At 39.1% G+C, this 18,340-nt stretch overlaps 1 protein-coding gene across 1 annotated transcript; it reads right to left on the reverse strand.

Moving 5' to 3' along the window:
* Nucleotides 1-8,766: 8,766 nt before the first annotated feature.
* On the reverse strand, nucleotides 8,767-17,591 carry LOC145789585 (uncharacterized). Its single transcript, XM_082866510.1, has 4 exons — nucleotides 17,096-17,591; nucleotides 10,455-10,535; nucleotides 9,349-9,488; nucleotides 8,767-9,249 (listed from the first exon to the last, which is right to left on the reverse strand). The coding sequence occupies exons 1-4, from the start codon at nucleotides 17,408-17,410 to the stop codon at nucleotides 8,994-8,996; spliced, it is 792 nt and encodes a 263-aa protein (XP_082722636.1). The 5' UTR covers nucleotides 17,411-17,591; the 3' UTR covers nucleotides 8,767-8,993.
* Nucleotides 17,592-18,340: the final 749 nt, after the last annotated feature.

An 18,340-nucleotide genomic window follows, 5' to 3' on the forward strand; every position in this document is an offset into this window, starting at 1 on the left:
CTTATCTAGCAATTCTTGGAGCTGAATCTTCAACTCACTCAACTCGGCTGGGGCAAAATGATAATGTGCCATAGAAATCGGCGCCGTGCCGGGCACTAAATCAATAGAGAACTCTATCTCTCAATAAGGTGGCAAACTAATGAGATCCTCGAGAAAGAAGTCCGAGTACTCACAAACCACTCTCGGCAACACAGTCTGGGTCTCATCGCACTCACTACTCAAAAAGCTAGCAAGTAGACCACTAAGCTCACTCCACCCTCGCGGATCATATACCGGTGGCAACACACTACCAACCCGATCCCCCAAGAAATGGAAACACTCCCCGCTCAAGGTACAAACTGTGACCCTCTGGCGGTAGCAATCAATAACAGCTCGGTATGACGATAGCCAGTCCATACCCAAAATAACATCAAATCCCGACATGGGCATCACTACAAAAGGAAACGGAAGCCGGTGATCGGCGACCTCTATATCACAGCCCCTACATCCTTGTTTCAAAATCAACTCACCCCCAATAGGTGACACTACACAAATAGGAGATGCTAACTGTGCTAACTCCAATCCCAAAACAGATACAAATGCAGCAGATACAAAAGAATGAGATGCACCTATATCAATCAATACACTAGCAACCAAGTTGCAAAACAAGAAGGTACCTCTCACAACTGATGGAGCAGGTACAAGATCCTGCGCGGCAACAACATACACGCGCCCAGTAGGCCCCTGATCCACCTGCTCACCCCTCGGAGCATACGACTGCTGCACAGACTGGGACGACGAAGCTTCTGGATTGGCCCTCGAGGCCTGCACAGACTGAACTGGCTGAAAACCCTGCGTCTACCTAGAACCAGACGCGCCCGAAATGGCACTCAACTGTGGGCAAAACCTCTTCGGGTGCGCAGGCTGACCACACAGATAACAAGATAAGGGCTAGCCCCTGCCCTGACTCTGGTTCTGCGGTCTAGCTGAAGATGAAGCAGCTCTCTGACCTCCTCCCCTCTGTGGGCAAACCGAAGCCTTGTGGCCTAGCTGACCACACTTGTAACAGGTGAAATCTCCTTGATTGCCTCTCCTCGAGCCTACACTCAGCACTGGAAAGGCTGATCTAGTAACACCCCCCTGAGACTGCTGAGGGTTAGCACCCCTCTGTCTCCTACTATCACCCTGACCATCCTGGCTCTTCTTGGAGCCTCTCTGTCCCTTCTCCTCCTGCATCATGATCTTCATATGGGCTGCAGCATCAACCAAGAGCCCATAGTCTCAGATCATGGAACCCTCAACTCTCATCTTGAGGCCGGGCCTCAACCTCTTCTCAAACTCGATGCAGCGGCGTTCCTCGGATGCCACAAGTTCAGGTGCGAACCTGGACAAGCTAGTAAAAGTAGCCTCATACTCGGCCACTGAAGAACTCAACTGTAAAAGCTGACAGAACTGGTCTCTCAGCTTCTCCCTGACTGCTGGAGATAAGTACTTCTCCTGAAAAGCCTCCACAAATGCCTCCCACGTGCCAGCAATACGGCCCCTCATGTATTTCCACCATTGACCCGCACCCCCTTTAAGCTGGAAGGATGCCAAGGTCACTTTCAACACCCCGTCCTCGATGCCAAGAATCTCGAACGTCTTACTCATCTGCTCCAACCACTCGTCAGCCTTAAGTAGATCCTTTGGATCCCCAATAAACTCGTCCGGGTTAGACCGGAAGACCTCCCTCTTCAAGAAGGAAGGCCCTGCCTCAACAACCTGGGCCTGCACTGGAGCCTGAACTGGATTCTCATCTCTAAGAATACCCCATAGACTCCCTCAAAGCATAGGCTATCCCTTGGGCTAAGTCGCCCACAACCTGCTGACTTGCTGGCTCGGCCACATTGGCCTGGCCAACCTCTTCCTGCCGTGCCGGAATATCATCCGGTAAAGGCATCTCCTGCCTACCACGTCTGCCACGTCTACCACCTCTTCCTCGTCTTGACATCCTAATAAAGGTAACGAAGAACATTAGCACATTCATAAGTGTGCCAAAACTAAACACTCGCGTCCTAATACATAGACAACAGTAATTCACTCCACGTAAGCACATAAACACATAAGCACTTACGAATTTCATTTCCGGATAATGATAGTCTCGAGGCGTTACCAGAGTTCCGGTTAGAAACAGCATTGATCAAGTGCTTTTCCAACAAGACTCACAGAAACCCAAGGATCCAATCAACATCCTAGAAACTAAATCCCATACCCAAGTAGTCACATAAACATGTTATCAAATAAGCACGTAATGTCACACATAAGTCTCTAACAAGCGAGACAAACCCATTGTGATACTAATCACTTCCCACGTACCCAAAGTATTCGAACCCGGTACGCTCTAATACCAAGTTGTAACGCCCTCAAAATAAACCCATAAATCATCCAACAATAGCATGCTTAGACATAAGGAAATAAAACATAAATATATTCCATCAGAGTAATCATTACAAAACGTATTACATGTTGATAGCAAAAGTAAATGCCCTATGGGCTTACAACTTTCCAAGTCAACACGTGGTACAAAAAGAGAGTACTAACTCTATACAAAGAAAGCCCTTGGCTTGATATACATGTACATCAAAAGAAAAGAAAACAACAGAAACAATTTGTCTGCCTGTAGGCTCCCAAGCTATGTCCTTGGAGGTGGTATGCTACCTGTACCTGAAAATGATGTCCCATAAAGGGTGAGTCACAGCCCAGTAGAAATATACTAAACCAACTATAAACAATGGCTAAAGTAATAGCATTCAATAGATGGTCCACACTTGTATTTCAACGTATGTCGTATTACAGTTTCACGACAGTCATGCCCATGGCACACTTCAGTTTCCATTTCTTATTCAACTTTGAGTTTGAAAACAAGGCTTAGAACCTAGCCAAATGACTTAATGAGATTAAGACTCATCTTTAAAACACTTTCGAAATTCATGATGGATACACATTTTGGTGCTGTATCAATAACACATAGAAACACTTCTATACTTTACAATTGATAACGATATACATTTTAGTGCTATATCAAATCAATTCAAGCACTTCCGTAATCCACACTTGATACACATTGTAGTGATGTATCAATATCACACAAAATCCGATTTAGAGGTCCATCCCCTATCTTCCCCTAAACCGTAGAGTACATCCCCTATCTCCTCCTACACACAATGTATATAAACAGAGATCATATACATAATCAATCAATACATAAAGTTAATGTATTATTCCAACCGCTATACTCGATAGCATACTCAATCGATTAGTTTTAGTTTACCTAATCATCATGCATTGTCTACAACAATCAAGACTATCCTCCACCGATAACCCAAAGCAGTTATTTCTAAACAGAAAATAAATGCACCAAATGAATAAAATATCAACATTTCAACTAGGTGAGTGATAAATGATCCAACTACACCCTTTAATCCCATACAATCCCAATTTCAACATTTTCAATTCAACTTCTCATTTCTCAAAATTAATTTCGCAAATTAATTCATCAATGTAATTAGGGCATTTCCCATAATTAACAAAACAACCCTAAGGTTCCATTTCTACCAATAACCCATCATTTATCTCATTTCTCCATGCTAAACATACATATAGGTTTACATAAGTAAAACCCCTTCTTTTGTAAAATTACATAAAGGCCCAAACTTTCTCAAAATTACCCAATAACCCCCAACATATCAAAATACTAAAATTTAAAGACAAAGCTCATAAAGAGGAGTAGGATATCCCTACCTCGAAGTTAGAGCTCAAACGGGAAAGTTGAAGAAAACCAAAATGCTCCAAACTCCAAGATCCACGGATCAAAACGAAGCCCTCGACGATTCACGCACTTTTTACAAAGGCCGAAGGGAAGGGGGACACTCTAACTAGATCAAACCCTAGAGAGAAGGGAGATCCTAGAGAGTGAGGCTCTCAAAAACGATTTTGGGAAAGTAAGAGAGAGAAAGGAAATGTAAAAAGTGATTTAAAATTACCCAGCGGATGACTCATATACGTATGACCCGCTCGAGCAGAGAATAGAACGCTCGAGCGTCAAGCACAAAAATCTGGACCCGCTCGAGCGCAAGAAGGCCCGCTCGAGCTCCAAGAAACAAAAGCAAAACACATCCGCTCGAGCACGAAGAACAAGTCCGCTCGAGCGTAAATTTTCATCTCCCAGAACTTTTACAGACAAAGTACTACCCGCTCGAGCGCGAAGATACTCGCTCAAGCGTGAAAAACACACCTGCAGAAGTTTTGCAGGGACACGAGATACTGGGAGTGTGAAAATCCCACTCGAGCGCAAGAAGGCCCGCTCGAGCGGAAAACCAAAAACCAAACTCCGCTCGAGCGCAGAATGATCCGCTCGAGCGTAACACCAAAAACCTGGGCAACTACACTTGAGACCAAAACTCAACCTACCTGTTCAGAACACGCCCAACACATCCTATAACTCAAATACAAGGTACGAAAGGATGTAAACAAGATATAAACGACTGTTAACATCCACGGAACCAAGTCCGGATCACTGTACAACAAGGGGTAAAACTCGGAATCGCTATAAAAAATTTTGACCGTTGATAAATATAGCCGTTGGAATGCACAACAGAATGATTAAAGAATATGGTCTAGTTTTGGATTTGGGGTCTTTATATTTTATCCAAAACGCACCAGTTGGCTACCGTGTCTGTGACTTTCTAATGATCCGATCCGTTCATATTTTAGAGTTGATTGAGTAAATCAACCGCAAAAAATTTCAACTCAGTCGGAGATCAGCACGATGGCTGCCCGAGCCGAACCGCAAGGCCCTATTTCCTCCGAGAAATGCTACTTGATCAAGCCCCTAGAAATGCTTGATCAAGCCAACTCATTAATTTAATAAAAAAAAGAAAAGAAAAACAAATACAATAAAAAAATAATATTTTAATAGGATTGAATTAAAATAGAGAGTTTGATGAAATGGGTACTAAAAATGTAACTAGCTAAAATAGCTTTTTAAGTTATAATTTGACTAAAAATTTAAATAGATTGGTGTGTATGCTCTAATAGGTAGATATCAAGTGGGAAGGAATATGGGACAATTATCTGACAATGTGTTAGTAAGAATAATTACAAATTAATAAAAAAAATATAATATTAATTATTAACATTTATAGTATTTTTCACTTTTTAGTAAGGGTAAATTACATTGACACCCCCTGAGATTCATGTTTATTATAGTTTCTCCTTTTACCTTTTAGAAATTGCATCCCTTCTCTGAAGTTTAAAGTTTAATTACAAATTGTTCCCTCAATTAGTTGACTTAAGTAACAAGTTTTGCTAATGTCAGCAATTTAATTTTTTTAAATACTAATTTTGCCCCCACTTGGTAAATTACATTGACACCACTCACATTTTAGAAATTACAATCCACTCTCCAAGGTTTAAAATAGCATTACCAAATGCCCCCTAGGTTAGTATTAGTTGAAAAAAAAAATCATTGAAAAAAAATAATTGAAAGAATTTTTGTTAATCAATTTTTTTTAATTTTTGTTTAAAAACCAACGTAAACTCATTTTTTAAATTTACGTTTTTTCCTCAAATTTACAAACTAAAGTAGCATTACCAATTATCCCATTGGTTAGTATTAGTTAAAAAAAAATCATTGAAAAAAACAATTAATTGAAAAAAAAATTGTTAGTCAAATTCTTAAATTTCTGTTTAAAAACCAACGTAAACTCATTTTTTGAATTTACGTTTTTTCCTCAAATTTACAAGCTGAGACAACCATTTATAAACCAAAAAAATTATCAAACAAGTTTTTATGACAGTTTTTAAAATTTTTGAAAATATAAATTGAAAATTGAAAACAAAATGGTTACTAAACAGGCCTCAGATGGTAAAAATGTCGTAAAATTAACAAATAATTAAATAAGTTACCAACGTAAAAAATGATTTATCAAAAGATTCTTAGGTCATGTATGGTTTGATTTTTAGAATTTTTTTTAAAAAAAATTAAAAATTAATTTGGTTAATAAATAAAAAATAATTATCATTTTTATATAATTTTTATCTTTCGAGTGGTTAGAAATAATTTTTTATAAATTAAATATATTTCTTTATATTTATTTTTATTAAATTAGTTTTTTTTTATTTTTTTAAATGTCAGGAGGGACCTGTATTAAATTAAAACCTTAGGAGGTGTTAATGTAATTTACCCTTCAAAGTATATGTAAATGTTAAGGGTAAATATGTCATTTTAACTTAAAAGTTAACACTTTCAAATAATTACATTGATAAGGGGGGTCAGTGTAATTTTTTTAAATGTGATGACGGAATTATAATAAATATAAATTTCAAGAGTGTCAGTGTAATTTACCTTTTTAGTAATTATGTTATACTGACACCATGTCAATGTAATTTTCCAATCAGCAATGATAGAGACCACTAAAAGTGTTACTCTAAAGTACCACTAATGAGTTAGCATCTACTTTTATTTTTTTTTTAAATGACACAATACTGTGACAATAAATAAGGTCTACCGTCGTATCATTAATGATAGCACTAATTAATGCCGTGAGTCATTTTCCTTTCCCAATATATATTAGCCCCTGTTATGAATGTGATAATTCGAGAGTGAAGACAAAGAGGCAGTTTCACTCGAAAAGGACTTTGAAATGGTGCTGTAGAATCACAAGTCCCACAAAGTATTTAAGGAAGAAAAATGCTTGGGAGCACTAATTAGTGCTCCTACTAATTAGGTGGCAGTGGGTCCCGCTATTAATGATGTGATATTTTGGTCTTGGAGTTGTATTTTTTTTTTACTTTTTTAATACATTAGTGCTATTAGTGGTGATGTTTTTAGTGGGATGAATCATTATTGTTTAAGAAATGTAAAATTTGGTAGTACATAGAGCAAGTACTTGATTGAAGGCAACAGTGAAACAAGCATGCAAATATTATATATACATATTTATTTTTTTAATAAATAACCAAAAAAGTAATTTTATTTTTTATTTTTTAGATGATATGCAGCAAACCTCACAAATGCCCATTAGGCAATTTTGATTTATTAATGAGTGGTGCTATTAGTATTTTATGAATTATTTTGGACTCTTATTTTTTTAAATCTCACTTATAAATTTTGAAACTCTTAAAATTTTTAAAATTTTTCTTCTCTCTCCAAGTAATATCAAAATAATACCAAAATTATCCTTAAACATTCCATTCATGGAATGCACACCCCTCACACCTCACTTAAAAACAAAGGGCAAATTACAAACACTCCCTCGAGGTTTGACTAAAATACAGACTCCCCTTGAGGTTCGGGAAATTACAAATTACCCATTGAGGTTTATATTAGTATAACAAATGAGAAGGCAATTTGTTATGCAAATATAAATCTCATGAGGTAATTTGTTATGCAAATATAAACCTCAAGGGGCTTGATGTAATTTCTCAAACCTCAGGAGAATTCATATTTTAGTCAAACCTCAAGGGGGGTGTTGGTAATTTGCCCCTCCCAAAAAAATGTCTTTTTCAAAAAACCCTAGCAAAACTCACTAAAAAGAAGAAGAGTTTCATCCTTCACAAAACTCACAAAGAAGAAGAAGAATAATACTGTTTATCTTCATATAAGTTACAACATGGTATTGCCTTTTGACTAACTACTACACAGATAGAGAGAGAGAGAGAGAGAGAGAGAGATCTTTATTTTTTGTTTTTAATCTTGTTTAGGCCATCTGATATACTGACTTGTTGATCAATTGCCCTTGTTTAACATAGTATAGCCTTTTGATGTGCTTTCGTTTTTACCATAACATATCCTCCCTTTTTTCTCTCTATCTCTGTCTTGGAATTGTGGCAGTGCGGATGGGTGTGGGTGGGTGTGTGTGTGTGGTGAGAATTGAGGGAAAACCATAAACAAAACAGAGTTGTTGTATACTCAAAAATGGCAAGTTTCATTCATTTTTGTACCTGCATTTCCGAACAAATAAGCTATGTTTGAGAATGTGTTCCCGAACAAATAAGTAATGTTTGGGCCTATATTCCCAAACTTGAAAAAATAAAATTTCTGAAAATGTTAAGAATTTTAACTGTGGACTCGCCATCATTTTGCAATAAATAACAATACAAATTAAATTTCAAAATGTGATAAGTAAAACAAGTTCGAACATATGAATAATGTTCGATTACCTGTTTCCAAACAAATAAACAATGTTCGGGTCTGTATTTTTGAAATTCTATCATATGTTCGGGAGTTCAGTCCAAAAAAAAATGACGAATATATTTTTTTATTTGTCTTTTTTTAAGAAACGTACCTTTACAAGGCCAATCTCCTCTGAGTTAAGAACATCAAAGTTATGAATCTCTTCTAAACTTTTATTGTTATACTCCTCTCGTCTTATAGAGTGTTAGTTACTAAAAAAACTTCTACTTATTGTCATTGCCGGAGAAGTGGAGGTAATCAAATGGTTGCCACCATTACTACCGAAATACTACTGCCAAAAGATTTTTAAGGTTTTGAGTGTGGGTAGATTTTGAAGGTGAGATTTGAGGAAGATAGATGGGTGGTGATGGAGGTAGGTGCTCACATAAACCCTAATTCATGATTTAGTGAGTTTGTAAATTTAATTGTGAGATGGAGTGTCCCAAAATTAATGATGTCCTTTGTAGTAATTTTATTTGAGATTATTATTGTAATAAAAAAAAGTTAAAAATTGAGAGGCCCAAAATAATTTATGAAGTGCTAATAGCAGCACTCTAATTAATTCTAGGAAATGTTTAACAAAAATCAAACAAATTAAATTAATTCTTCAGCACAGAGTTTTACAATTATTGCAATATCAATTTGAACACATGTATTTACTATCAACATCTATAATGTTACAAAAATTTTCTAATGAACAAATTTTGAGGGCTTTACATAACCAGCTCAGAGCAATATCTAATCTTCTGGATTCTCGGTGATTGGCATCATTGACGTTACAAACGGGGGATTCTCCGTGTTAAAGTGGGAGCTGCCCAGATGACCCAACATAATCTTTCGGGTTCATGGACATGACACACAACCCTTGAGGGAGAAAAAAGTAAATTCCTAGGAACACGAGAACTCCAAGGTCAGCCTCTTCGCCAACTGGAGCTCGGCGAGGGTTCACCAAGTATATCTGGCTTGCACACCATAAGCAGTACAGGCTTGCAATGATCAAAATAAGTCTCAAAGATTGATTCGACCGTTTTGTAATGGACTTTGAGGACTTCACTCTGTAGGATGAACAATTAGAAAGCCAAATATGTCAAAAACTATGTTGAATCTAATAAGAACTGGAAAAGAATTTGGATGCGGTGTATGAAAATTGCAACCTGTTGATGTAAATGAAACCACAGATCAAGCAAATGCAAAAGAAGCCAACTACAATCACTGAATCTGGGTTGATAGGTGCACGGCTTCCCCACCAACCGGTACTCAATATCCAAGTATACATAGAAGAATGACCATTTTCCTGTGCATTAGACAGTCCACCAAATTAGCACATACAAAATTGGAAATTTGCATCAACCACAAAAGATCGGAAGGACATCTTGGCATCCTTTTGACAGTTGAATGCTTTTGAATAAAAGTAAATAATAAATAATTAAACAAAAGGAAGAAGAAAAAGAATTACCATTTTCAGAAACTTCCCTGGTGCGTTAAAAATCCACTTTTTATTTTCAAAGCTCGAATTAATTATTCATTGTGAAAGATACACTGTAGGAAAATTAATCCCTAAATTGCATGAACCTGAGGAGGGAATTACAGTTGCAAGGCTACTACATAATAATAATAGTGAAACATGAAAGAGAATACAGCTGAGGTAGCTCAGTCAAATACTTCTATCTGGAAGGTCTTATGGGATTCTTTGTTAAGTTGATTGTTGGGCTTTGTTGTGTTGTTTATTTCTTCTCCAATATGGGGGCTTTTTGTTAAGTTGGTTGTCGGGCTTTCTATAGGTATGTCCGGGTGTAATTTTCTTCAAATTTGTAAATAATCTCCTACTGATTGACCAAAAATATATATATATATATATATATTCTACATTATCCTCGGTCAATGAAACCTACAGCTTCCCAAGAATGTGTTCATTTGTGGTTCATAATATGTTGTTTCTCATGGTATCCAACTGCAGTTTGTTGGCTATGTATTTGATCCATTAAACACAACAATCCATGGGATTTACTAAATCATCCCCTTCAGATAAGAAGATTGACTCATTAAGTAAATTACAAAAGCCACCAAAATTTCCTCTCCACTTCACAATTATTTGCATAAACAACATACTTCAATTTTTATTTCCTCAAATGGATAGAACAAAAATGGCCAGTCTTGAGTATTCCAGGTCACTAATCTATGCACTCGAATTCACTCCAGATTGAAAAGAAATATTTTCAAGTTCAACAACAGAACCAGCATATTAACTACAATATGTTACCTCAAACAAGTGGTCTAAGAAAAAGTGGGATAAAGAACCTGCTGACACCAACAAGAAGCATTGCCTCCTAGTTAGGGCCACCTGCACCATAAAACCCAGCAAGATAGTTAAACCTACATTCCACAATAATCAACACTTGTAATGGAAACTTATAAATTATTGTTACGGTCACCTTCGTCGGATCGCAATGTCTTAGAACTAATTCGAGTCTTTCGACCCGTTGTGGGCTTTGGTTACAGAAAAGAAAACAAAAAAAATTAGAGAGAGAGAGGGAGCCTCGTTCGAGAGAAGCTGGATCTCCAAGTTGACTAGTAAATACTCTTTTCTGATTATATTTCAAAAGCATAATCCAATACAAGACTCAAGGACTCTTAAATAGATATAGTTATGTGCAGATTTGTGATATGTGCATGATCCTATTTTCTAGGACATGAACAATATACAACCCATGACAAGACTCCACTAAACTAAAACAAAAACAGAACACTCCACTAAACTAAAATAAAAACAGAACAAGGATAATAATAATAATAATAAAGGACAGGTTGTGGGACATGCCAATTCATGCACGCATCATCCCTCCCTGCTGAGAGCTTCCTTGTCCTCAAGGACAAAATCCGTGTACCGCAGTTTGAAGTCAGCCAAATCTTCCGATGTAGCCTCCGCCGGCGAATGATTCTTCCAATGGACGAGCAGTTGCTTGCCAGTTGGCCGAACACGGGTTTCTAATATAGCTTGTGGCAGGACGGGCTGATCGGAAAGATAGATATAAGCTGGGGGCGCGCTTTGAACCACAGCCTCAGGACCAATTCTCTTCTTGAGTGAAACATGAAACACGGGATGAATTTTGCAATCAGTTGGCAAAGAGAGTTTGTAGGCCACAGGACTGATTTTATGGATGATCTGATAAGGGCCAAAAAACTTAGGTGACAATTTCTGGTTGAACTGTTTGGACAGACTGGATTGCCGATATGGTTGTTTCTTCAAGTAAACCCAATCACCGACGGAAAACTCAACCTCACGATGCTTCAAATCATAAATTTGTTTCATTCGATTTTGGCTCAACTGTAACCGGTGGCGAATCACCCGTAACATCTCATCCCGAGCTTGTAGAGCATGGTCTACGGCTTCAAGCTTAGTAGTGCCCGGAATATAAGTAAGCAATGATGGAGGAGTTCGACCATAGATTACTTCAAACGGTGTGGATTTGGTTGCGCTATGGGAGGATGTGTTGTAGATGTACTCGATCCATGGCAGCCAAGTGGTCCATTCCTTAGGTCGATCTAAAGTGATACATCGCAGGTACATCTCCAGGGTAGGGTTGACAACTTCCGTCAGCCCATCCGTTTGAGGGTGGTATGCCGAACTAAAATTGAAATCAGTTCCTTGCAGTTTGAAGGGGGTAGTCCAAAAAACACCTGTAAATGTAGGATCGCGATCGCAAACGATGCTTTCGGGTATGCCATGTAGCTTGAAAACGTTCTCAAAGAATACCTGGGCCATTGTGATAGCAGTGTAGGGGTGCGCCAAAGGCATGAAGTGGGCATACTTGGATAGGCGATCAACCACCACGAAAATAACTGTTTTGCCTTTGGATGGTGGTAGCCCGTCCACAAAATCCATTGAGATGTCGGCCCAAATCTGAGTTAGAATACGTAGCGGGTGAAGGAGACCACCAGGGGAGAGAGTTTGAGACTTGTGACATTGGCAAGTGTCACAATTTTGAATGAAACTGCGCACAGCGCTTCGCATCCCTTTCCAATAAAAAACTGAGCGAACTCGTTGGAGAGTTTTATGGAAACCTTCGTGGGTGGTGGTGTGGAATTCCTTGATGATTTGAGGGATGAGTTCAGAAGTATGAAGCAGGTAAATCCGATCTTTGAAAAATAGGACGCCGTTGGTATGCCGCCATGGACCCACAGCTTCACCATCATTGATAAACTTGATTAAGAGCTATAGAGTAGGATCGGATGTAGTCTCCTCTTGGATGGAATGCAACCAGCTTGGAACCGGTTGAGAGAGAGCGTAGATATCACCGTGATTTTGGCGAGAGAGAGCATCGGCAACTATATTATCAACACCCTTTTTGTGCTCAATGATGAAATCATACCCAATGAGTTTGGAGAGCCAACGTTGCTGCGCGTCAGTGGAAATGCGTTGATCCCATAAATACTTGACGCTCTTTTGATCGGTTTTGATGACGAATGAGCGGCCAAGAAGATAGGGTTGCCACTTTTTGATGGCGAGAACAATAGCGAGCATCTCTTTGTCATAAGTGGATAGCTCCAAGTTGCGTCCATGTAAGGCCTGACTGAAAAAAACAAGTGGCCTATTCTGCTGTTGTAAGACCGCACCAACTCCAGAACCACATTCATCACACTCGATCATGAATGGTTGAGAAAAATCGGGAAGAGCAAGCACTGGGGATGTGGTCCTGGCGAGCTTCAGTTTTGCAAAAGCCTCCTCTACAGTAAGCATCCAAATGAAGTTATCCTTTTTGAGCATGTCGATTAAGGGTCTGGCGATGCCACCGTAATTTTGAATGAATTTACGGTAGTACCCTGTAAGTCCCAAGAAACCCCGTAAAGATTTTAGAGTTGCGGGTTTCCGCCAATCTAGCATTGCTTGTATTTTTCCTTGGTCTACACTGACGCCCTCCTTGCTGATGATGTGGCCGAGATAGAGCACTTGTGATTGGCCAAAGGTACATTTTTCCCTTTTGACGAATAATTGGTGAGAGCCCGCAAGGTAGTAAGTACCAAATCCACGTGATGGACGTGGTCTCGTAAGGTGCGGCTGTAGATCAAAATATCATCGAAAAATACCAATACAAATTTTCGCAAATAAGATTGGAATACCTCATTCATTAAGGATTGGAATGTAGATGGAGCATTACTCAATCCAAATGGCACTACAAGAAATTCATAATGCCCTTGATGAGTACAAAATGTTGTTTTTTGCACGTCTTCCTGGCGGACCCGGATCTGGTGATATCCTGACCGTAGATCGAGTTTGGTGAAAAATTGAGAACCGTGGAGCTCGTCCAGTAACTCATCGATCACGGGAATGGGAAATTTATCTTTGATTGTGATTTTGTTTAAGGCGCAATAATCAATGCACATGCGCCATGATCCATCGTGTTTCTTCACCAATATGACCGGGGAAGAGTACGAACTATTGCTGGCACGGATAATTCCTGTTGACAACATCTCTCTAATCAATTTTTCAATCTCATTTTTTTGGAAATGCGGGTATCGATACGGTCGAACATTAATTGGTGTACTACCCGATAACAGAGGTATGCTGTGGTCATGGCTTCTTTGTGGAGGTAGATCGATGGGCTTTTCAAAAATATCAGGGAATACCTTCAAAAGAGACTGAATGCGTGGATCAGGAATAGTGGACTGACTGGTTGGCAGCGCTCCATTCATGGCATGCAATTGGATGACCAGACATTCCTTACGCCGGCGATACTCTCGGTGCATATTTGTCTCATTTACAAATTTAGGACTAGGATTAGATAGCCCCTGCAAGCATACCTTTTTTTCTCCTAGTTCGAATTGCATCTGGAGCTTTGAAAAATCCCACAAGATCAGCCATTTTGCACCCAAGACCAACTCATAACCCTCTAAGGGCAATAGGTAGAAGTCCACAGTGAGTAAGACTCCTTGAAAACTTATGGCACCTCCTTGCATTTTCCGGCGCTAGACAACCTTTCGCTGCTCGCAACTTGGACCTTCAACCTTCCACACAAGTCGGGTTTTAAACCCACTCTTGTCACCAACTCTTCCTTGAGAAAATTGTGCGTGCTTCCGGAGTCCACGAGGACTGTGGCCGAATGGTTAAGAATCTTACCCAAGACCCGCATGGTTTGAGCAGCATGAATGCCAGACATGGCATGAAGAGAGATGGCTGGTGAGTCCTCATGGTGCTCGCTTTCATCTGGATGCTCGATAGTGTGCTCGTCAGGTTCCACGTCCACATCTTCATCAGGCCAGCAAGCCTCCATGATAAACAATTTCTTGCATACATGACAGGGTTCGTACTTGTCATTACAATGGAAACACAACCCTTTCTGCTTGCGTTCCTCGATTTCAGATGGTGAGAACCTCTGAATTTGCAGAATAGGGAACGTGGGTATTGTGCTGCGTTCTTGGCCCTTATTGACAAACAAAGGTGGTTGATTCAAGTTGGATGACCTCCTGTTGGCAGCCGTGACCCTTGCTTCATAAAGCCTAGCAAGGCCGATGACAACAAAGAGAAAGGGAGGCCGAGAGGCCTGTACCTCCACTCGAATGGACTCCTTGAGTCCACTGGTAAAGCACCTAATTTGCTGCTGCGGTGTGAGAGAACCTGCTCGGGTTAATAATCTTTCAAACTGAGTTTGATACTCACGAACACTTCCACGTTGTAGTTTGGTAAGATCGCCAACAAAATCCTCAAACTGTGTGGGGCCGAAGCGAGCTTGAAGCACGGCTTTAAGTGTGGTCCACGCATAAATTCGTTCTTCCTTCTTGGCAACTTGATACCAAAGTTGTGCATCGCCATCTAAATGGTATGTTGCGAGGGTCACCTGGTCGTTGGCTTGGATTTGTTAGAATTCAAAGAACTGTTCCGAACGGCAAATCCAACTCGTAGGGTCGTTGCTGCCATCATACCTGGGAAAGTCCAGTTTGGTGAGTCGTGGCATAATCGAGCGGTTTCCGGGGGGCATATTCTGACCAAAAGAATGGCCAGTAGAAGCTTCACCTTGATCATCTTTTCAAGAGGCCGTAAGTTGGTCGAAGCGGGCATGCAAGGCCGCAAACATTTCTTGAATTTCAGGATAACCGCGTTCTTGGGAGGCAGAGAGGTTGCTGCCTTCTGCCTCAAGGTGATTGATCCGATCGTCGGACATACCTGGCTCTGATACCAAAATGTTACGATCACTTTCGTCGGATCGCAATGTCTTAGAACTAATTCGAGTCTTTCGACCCGTTGTGGGCTTTGGTTATAGAAAAGAAAACAAAAAGAATTTAGAGAGAGAGAGGGAGCCTCGTTCGAGAGAAGCTGGATCTCCCAGTTGACTAGTAAATACTATTTTCTGATTATATTTCAAAAGCATAATCCAATACAAGACTCAAGGACTCTTAAATAGATATAATTATGTGCAGATTTGTGATATGTGCATGATCCTATTTTCTAGGACATGAACAATATACAACCCACGACAAGACTCCACTAAACTAAAACAAAAACAGAACACTCCGCTAAACTAAAACAAAAACAGAATAAGGATAATAATAATAATAATAATAATAATAAAGGACAGGTTGTGGGACACGCCAATGCATGCACGTATCAATTACATTGAAAAATGGAGGGCACCCGCACCATAAAACCCAGCAAGATAGTTAAACCTACATTCCACAATAATCAACACTTGAAATGGAAACTTATAAATTATATTGAAAAATGCATTAATAATAAGAAACCCTTGGAACAAGCACCAGAGAGCTCCTAGATAATGCATCGTTGGCTAGTAATTAGATTCATTAAACGCAACCTATTTATATTGTCATGCCACATAAATGACTAGGATAGTTCTAAACAGTTAGATATGATCCAAAAAGAATGCACTGTATCTGACCATTCACTTGTTTATGACAATTAAATGTTCAAATTGGTAGTTTCTTAATCTTTGGAAGTTAAGTTTCAGTAAATCTGCGTGAACTCCTGACAATAGCCATCTTTAAACATATCACAGTATCGAAACTTAAACCCAATGCTTTTAGTCCCTTTTTCACCGCCATTCCAAACCTCCAGGCAATCTCAAGTCCTGATCATGAAATTGTACAGAATCATCCTTAATTTGTTAATTCAAATGTCAAGCATTTTCTCTCATTTCCATTTCAACAACGAGGTAATCAAATTCCTTCCCCCAATTTTCATACATCTTTCTGTAATAGAAAACTTTACTTACTTTTGCCTTTCGTTTTTTGCATGATAACGCAATGTTTTTTGCCCATCATTTTCTATTATCCGACAATATCATACACTAAATTCTAACCAATTATCTCAATATATTGATAACCATAAAGAGTGAAAGAGCTGCATAGCCTATCGGTAAGACTTGCTATTAGCTTTATCATAGCATGCGTTCGAGTCACGAAAATAAATTATCCAATTACTGCATACTGCATTAGGGGAGACCTCGTGCACTGGGTCACCCACCAATAACCATATAAACTATACCGCTTGGAGATGTTAAATATGTTGCCAATCCCAATATTTGGAACAATGCGCAAATCCACCATAGTACCTTCCAATTTAGCCAATTAAATTCCTAATCAGAGAGCCCTAACCTAAGAGCATCTCCAATCCTTGACTCAAACCTATATATATATAGAGAGAGAGAACTTAAATTTCCTTGACCCAAACTCATACCAAATTCAGTTTTACTCAAATCAATCAAAGCAATACTCAAATGTTGACTCAAAATTTTCAGCCATTAATGAAGCTTATACTAAAATTTATGCTTAAATTAGCCATTTCCAAAAAAAAATCCAACAAGCTGAAATTCAAGACAGAATCAAGAAAGAAAGAAACACAACACAACAGCTAATAAACAAACCGATTTCTAAAAATTAAAAAACACTAACCCCAGAGATGGAATCGAGAAGCCCTTTTCGGAGGAGAAATTGAGAGAGGAAGGCGTAGAGGAGAGAGAGAGGAAACCCTAGAATGAAGATGTAGTAGAAGGGGTGGTGAACGGACGTCTCCACTAAGGAAGCGAAAGACTGGCCGAAGCTTAGAGTGGAGGCCAGCCAGTCGGAGAAGGAGCCGAGGTCGGGGCCGAAGAAGGCGTTGACGGCGTAGGTTAGACAGTGGTGCGGACCGAACCTGCCGTTGGACGTGATGGTTAGGGCTTGGCCAGTGCCCAGGGCGTACATCATGTGTGGACCTGGCCCTGGCATGGCTGCGGTGTACTGCGCACCCCTCCCTCTCTCTCTAACTCTACTATTTCAATGTTCCTTCTTATCACAGCTCGGGGTCATCGGCGATTTCAGCAGGGGTGTCTCCTGTTTGGAGTTGGTTAGAGCATCTGCAAGGGTTATTGCTATGTTGGAGTGCTATTGCTATAATTTGATAATAAATATTGTTATTTTGTCGAAATTATATATTTATATTATTCTCATTAAGATAAATATAAAAAATTTAAAAAAATGAAAAATTGGAAAAAAATATATATTATTAATTCACCCCACTAAAAAATATATCACTACATATTTAATAAATTTTTTAATTACACATAAAAAATAATTTTTCACCAATTATCCACCAACAACCAACCACCAAATTTTTTTAACTACACATAAAAAATAATTTTTCACCAATTATCCACCAACAACCATTCATTATTAACCCAGCATTCATTCACTCACATCCACCCACCCAACAACCATTAATTATTCATCCACCCACCCAATAATCACCCATTATTCATCCACCCACCCAACAACCACTCATTATTCATCCACCTACCCAACAACCACCCATTATTCATCCACCCACCCAACAACCATCCATCATTCACCCACCCACAATTTTCTCTATAAATATAACATAAGGTTTTCTACAATTTTCATATTCACCTACCTATCATTTTCATATCTTCAAAACTCTCTGTACCCACCAAGAAGATTTTCTACAATTTTCATATTCACCTACTCACACATCCACCTACAATGAACAATTTGAGTAAAGCCATATTAAATGGAGATTTTGATGAATCTTCATCATCTAATGATGATATCATCATGATGCAACTATTCGCAGCGCAACAACAAAGATTACAAATGTTAAGCCTAAACCAACAAACCAGACGTGTTGGTTCCACAAGTGGT

The sequence above is a fragment of the Camellia sinensis genome, chromosome 4 (genome assembly GCF_055761805.1).
Source record: "Camellia sinensis isolate YWXY chromosome 4, ASM5576180v1, whole genome shotgun sequence".
Taxonomy (NCBI): domain Eukaryota; kingdom Viridiplantae; phylum Streptophyta; class Magnoliopsida; order Ericales; family Theaceae; genus Camellia; species Camellia sinensis.

Bases quoted from the DNA above. Each gene is read 5' to 3' on its own strand.
- LOC145789585 (XM_082866510.1), bottom strand. From the start codon at position 17,410: ATGCCAGGGCCAGGTCCACACATGATGTACGCCCTGGGCACTGGCCAA. The intron at 9,489-10,454 runs GTAACATATTGT...TCTAATGCACAG, and splicing joins TCTTAGACCACTTGTTTGAG to GAAAATGGTCATTCTTCTAT. The intron at 9,250-9,348 runs GTTGCAATTTTC...TTCATCCTACAG, and splicing joins GGTTTCATTTACATCAACAG to AGTGAAGTCCTCAAAGTCCA.